Source organism: Notothenia coriiceps, unplaced genomic scaffold (assembly GCF_000735185.1).
Source record: "Notothenia coriiceps isolate Sejong01 unplaced genomic scaffold, NC01 NC01_scaffold00008533, whole genome shotgun sequence".
NCBI classification, from domain to species: domain Eukaryota; kingdom Metazoa; phylum Chordata; class Actinopteri; order Perciformes; family Nototheniidae; genus Notothenia; species Notothenia coriiceps.
The window spans coordinates 68368-73703 of NW_011341234.1; the positions used below are offsets into that span (position 1 = coordinate 68368).

The window sequence follows — 5336 nt, forward strand, 5'->3', positions numbered from 1 at the left end:
AGATTTAAAAAAAGAAATATTTCAGGTAAGGAAACCTGACCTGAATGCTGATAAATATGCATACAGTCACAAAGATACCATATGATCATCCGATGCAAAACAACATTATTATGTACTGACCTTTAAAGATATATTTTCAGCAACCTGTCTGTTAAGTACCGTATCTGAGATTTGTTTGTGACCCCCCTGAATAAAACAATAACTTTGTATATGATCATCATCAAAGACATTTTTTTTTTTTAAAGCTTTACATTGCACTTTTCCTTTGGAAAATGTATATTTCTTTAGCTGTTTAGAATGGAAACATTGCATTTAGTGTATCTTTAAATAAAGAAGCAGCAAACTTGTCCGATGGGTTGGATATAGAAGATATTTCTGAAGCTATCTAACGGACAGACAATTCTTTTTTCTTCAAATGAAACCCTTATTATGTATTTATGCATTATTATTGGAAACTGTAAATGACTACTAGTACTTCTACTTGAATTGAAAATGAAAGATATGTGATAGTGCAACATTATGGCGAGCGAGATGGTATTTGACACAAACCAGAGGCATCCAAGGTATAACATACTGTGTGTAGAGAAAGGCATATCATCTGTATTATAATGTGCCTAAATACGACAAATTACAATGTGAGCATTTGGCCAGTTATGTGTATGAATGCATAAATATCAATACAGTCTGTAACATCAACTACTTTATAGGTAAGACAAGGTGCATTCTAATAAAGGGAATACATAGTGAGGATCAGATGTGGGATCAGTCCTTCCTCCACCCGTGAGGGTCAGAGTGATGGAGGAGCGGCTCCTCCTCTTCACACCGGCTCCATCAGCAGCTCCTCCATGTCCGACCCCTCCAGCTCCCTGAACGCAGCGTGAGAGCCGATCACAAACAGCGTCGCTCCTGAAGGGAGACGGGACAAAGTGAAAAGAGGAATGTGAAGCGGGAAAATAGCAGGAAGATTCTTGTTAGACAGAGAATTTCCATATTAGCAATTAAATTAAGGCAATTAACTGACTATGATGTTTAACCTAAAACCCTGCTCTGATGGAAAAACAGCCAAAAAATATCAGAAACCAAAACGAAAAACAACTATAACACGGAGACAGTCAGTATTTTATTCCAGGGGGCAGTATTTAATTTTACATAATTGCATTATACATGATAAATTGAAAAGCGGAATGTGAAGGGGGAAATAGCAGGAAGATTGTTGTTAGACAGAAAATGTCCATATGAACAATTACATTAAGGTAATGAACTGACACTATAACACTGAGACTTTGAGTATTTTATTCTACAGTACAGTATGTCCTTTTACATTATTCTATTCTACATGTAGCTAGTTTACTTACCCTTTTCAATTTAACCATTTGCACTATTTTATGTCTTTTGATCTTCTATGTCCTAAATATTTAGAATGTTGCACCTCTGCATTGTTAGAGCTACACTGATATTGTGCATATGACAATAAAGTCTTTCATTTTTTCATTGAATGTAACGGTGTAATATGATTGGATACTAGAATAATATTACACAAAACTTTGAATTCCAATAAATATCCCTGCATGCCCAGAAAATAACGAATGACAACACCAGCTAATGTAGTTTATCTCACCCAGAACCCAAAACACTGCGGCTCCGGCTCCAGCCAACCAGAACACAGGAAGGGAAACGGCTCCAGCCAGACCCATCTGGTGAGGGACGGTCAGCTGCTTGCCTGGTAGACAAAAGAAGTACAGATTTAGCAACATCAAAATACTGCCATTAATAACAAATATCTATGCGACACCTTATATTTTTTTATACTAGCTAGCACAAGACATGCATTTCATCTAGTACTAAACAAATGTAGTCATTCACCTGCCTGTTTAAAATTGTGCTGATGACTAAGGAGCACTTCATGTCCCTTTTAAAATATATTGAAAAAGCATTTTTGGTCGATGTGTTTGTTCTAAAATGTTGACTGAAATTAATTCCGAGAAAAATGCCTATTTTTGTGCATTTGACCTTTATTTCTATTGCATATTAACTGCAAGGAGGGCTCACTATTTGTAATGTTTGACTGTTCTTTTGTCGATTTTTGTGACAATGCTTATGCTGCTCTGTTGAGCCAGCTCACTCTTAATTTACCTAGTTAGGTAATATATATATATACACACACATATATATATATAAATATGTATAGGATATATATAGGAAAACATGTGGCACTTGACAAATTGCAACAACAACAAAAATGAACTGTACAGTAACAACATCAAGTGTTAAATATTTTAAATATTTGATATAATCTGGGAAGGGTGTTTTAGCAAACACTTTTGAGAATTTTGAGAATTCAGCATATGAGGCAGTTACATAATTAACAGACTGCAGCACAAAGCACACCTGACAGCTTCACTCACCGAGAATAACCAGTTTGGACTCCAGAGACTTGAGGTGGATGATGTAGAAGGCACCGACGAACACAGCCAAGGCAATCAGAAGCATGGGGGAGCTGATACTGAGGAGAGGGAACAGAAACATACAAATACATTCAGTGTTACTTTCAGCAGCATTTCTTTTGATTTGCATCGTACATGTTTTATGTATTTAACATTTCAATCTAATCCCACGCATATTGTTTTGTTTCTCGTTTCTAATATACCCTGTGACCAGGGGCCTCATTTATAAAGGGATATACGCTCAAAAAATGGCGTACGCCAGTTTCTACGCAATGTTTGCGATTTATAAAATACTAACTTGAAGGATACTAAAACGTGCGGTCCTCCACGCAAACTCTAACCCATGCGTACGCACTAAGCACAGAAACGGGAGAGACGAGGAACTGCGACACCGTTGGCAGAAGGAAGAATGGAGAGAAATATGTGGAAATAATACCATAAATAAAGTGTTACCTCTCATTTATCACATATGAAGAATACATTTTCACAAATTGATTAAAGACAATTTTAAAATGATTTAACAAACGCCTGTTTGAGACTCCTCAGTGCACACAAAAACACAACATGGAGAAATAAATAAATACGGATATGTTAGTGATCACCCCTCGATTATGTTCTCTTGTTAAGAAATGTTTTCTCATAAATGATGCGGTAAGCAGGAGGACAGAATTACGTCTAAACTGACGCCGTTTTGCATTTCTATAGGTTGTAGATACGAGCATGGTTTTATATATATGTTTAATACATGTTTAATCGTGTTTTATGCCGTTTGCCAAGACTTGATAAGTCGCTCGTAAAACACAGGAGGTATGGAAACTAAGAGCAACATATGTGGTCAATTGTACAGCTAATATAACACAGTACAGCTAATATAACACAACACATTAGTTGCATTTCCTTTAACTGGTGGATATAGAGTTGCTGCGGGGGGGTTGAGATGCGGGGGGGTTGAGATGCACAGGCTGCAGTGGAGAAGCTGCGCACAGCTGATCGACAGCTGGGACACAAACCACCAAATACAAAACATAATTCAGATCCAGTCGCCATGACTCCACTCCGGAGGGATTCCCCGATCATTTCTTAGAGTTTCTCATCAAGGGGGGGGTCTCCTGTCCCCGGTACAAACACACTGCCTGAGGAAGGCTATATATTTTTTGTCATTAACCTTTTGCGGACCACTTATTTATTTATTTTGGTGGCGATCCGACCTCCATGCTGCTACTCTGGTTCAAACTGCATCCACCAAACAATATGATTTATCTCGACCTCCCCAAAATAACCTAAATCTGACACGGTGTGAGATGTTTTTTTTAGCTGTCTGTCGTCATTTCCTGCGATCTTCTCCATGCAGTCATTCAAATGAATGAATGAATGAATGGGCGTTTCTTTGACTATTTATAGGCAAATATGGGCGTTACGTGAAGCCCGCAAATGCTGCACCGCATTTCGAGTCGATTGTGATTTATAAAAGGGAAACCGGCGTAGGAAGTGCTGTACGCACTTTCCTCACCGGTACGCAATGTTTGGTGAATTGGAAAATGTCGGAAAATATCTGTACCTATTTTTTGGATTTCTACTACGTAAGCAACCTTCCCACGTGAATCCTACGCACGGCGTTATAAATGAGGCCCCTGACCTTCATAGTTTCCCTTTATGGGACCGCCTCCTTATTAAAAAAACAGTTTTTAAGCATGCTTGATCTAAAATATACCTTTCTATATAAAACACAACCAACACGTTTCTATACCTAATCTACATATAGCTGTTGAACAGATTAGGGCTGGACAATTTGGGGAAATTATATATATTTGGGATTGTTTTGACTTATATTGCAAATGCAATGTTTTTTGGATATTAGAGGGATTCGCCCTTTTTGAAACATTACTCAAATGACATTAGGTGTTATTTTCGAAGAGGATCCATACCAAACAGGGAGTTTTTTTAATTAATTCTGTAGAATACCAGAAGTTCTCTGCAGCAGTGCAACATTTAATTCAGATTTCATATATTTAAAATACTGCACTTTGGATATTGCACTAGTGGTCCATATTGCCTATTTATTACAATTTTCAATGTATTGTGCAGCCTTAGTTGTATTTACAGCGCACAAAATAGCAAAGAAATAGTGAAGAAAATGCATTAATTATAATTTATGTACATATTTAATGTTCATTTTAAATAGGGTTCGGGTTGAAATAGAAATAATCAACTAGTCCACATTGCACTCAGGATAGAAGTGTAATTATTGTGCAGCCCTAATACTAGTAGCACAAAACATGAAACTATGCAATCACTGGACTTCCTGACATGTAACACACACAGCATTGGACACCACCAGCACTACACAGACACGCATTGGACACCACCAGCACTACACACACACACGTATTGGAATCCACCAGCACTACACAGACACGCATTGGACACCACCAGCACTACACAGACACGCATTGGACCCACCAGCACTATGCAACACCACTGTTCTTTCCTTTCTTTGATTTTTTTCTTCCCTTTTCCTTTTTTTCTTTCTTTCCTTGATTTTTTTCTTCTCTTTTCCTTTTCTTTCTTGCTTTCCTTGATTTTTTTCTTCCTTTTCCTTTTTTTTCTTTCTTTCCTTGCCTTTCTTTCTTGCTCCTGAGGAAGGCTATGTGTATTTTTTTTGTCATTAACCTTTTACGGACCACTTATTTATCTATTTTGGTGACGATCCGACCTCCATGCTGCTACTCTGGTTCAAACTGCATCCACCAAACAATATGATTTATCTCGACCTCCCCAAAATAACCTAAATCTGACACGGTGTGAGATGTTTTTTTTAGCTGTTCTGTCGTCATTTCCTGCGATCTTCTCCATGCAGTCATTCAAAATGAATGAATGAATGAATGGGCGTTT

The 5336-nt window shown here is 37.6% G+C and overlaps 1 protein-coding gene across 1 annotated transcript; it reads right to left on the minus strand.

Moving 5' to 3' along the window:
• Nucleotides 1-251: 251 nt before the first annotated feature.
• LOC104944634 (prenylated Rab acceptor protein 1) lies at nucleotides 252-2526 on the minus strand. The gene is made up of 3 exons (XM_010770203.1): nucleotides 2406-2526; nucleotides 1619-1720; nucleotides 252-906 (listed from the first exon to the last, which is right to left on the minus strand). The coding sequence occupies exons 1-3, from the start codon at nucleotides 2524-2526 to the stop codon at nucleotides 818-820; spliced, it is 312 nt and encodes a 103-aa protein (XP_010768505.1). The 3' UTR covers nucleotides 252-817.
• Nucleotides 2527-5336: the final 2810 nt, after the last annotated feature.

What these genes read in the sequence shown, in the direction of transcription:
- LOC104944634 (XM_010770203.1), bottom strand. Translation starts at nt 2,526, where the DNA reads ATGTTTCTGTTCCCTCTCCTCAGTATCAGCTCCCCCATGCTTCTGATT. An exon ending in GTCCAAACTGGTTATTCTCG is followed by an intron (nt 1,721 to 2,405) that starts GTGAGTGAAGCT and finishes TTTGTCTACCAG; the next exon opens with GCAAGCAGCTGACCGTCCCT. An exon ending in CGCAGTGTTTTGGGTTCTGG is followed by an intron (nt 907 to 1,618) that starts GTGAGATAAACT and finishes GTCTCCCTTCAG; the next exon opens with GAGCGACGCTGTTTGTGATC.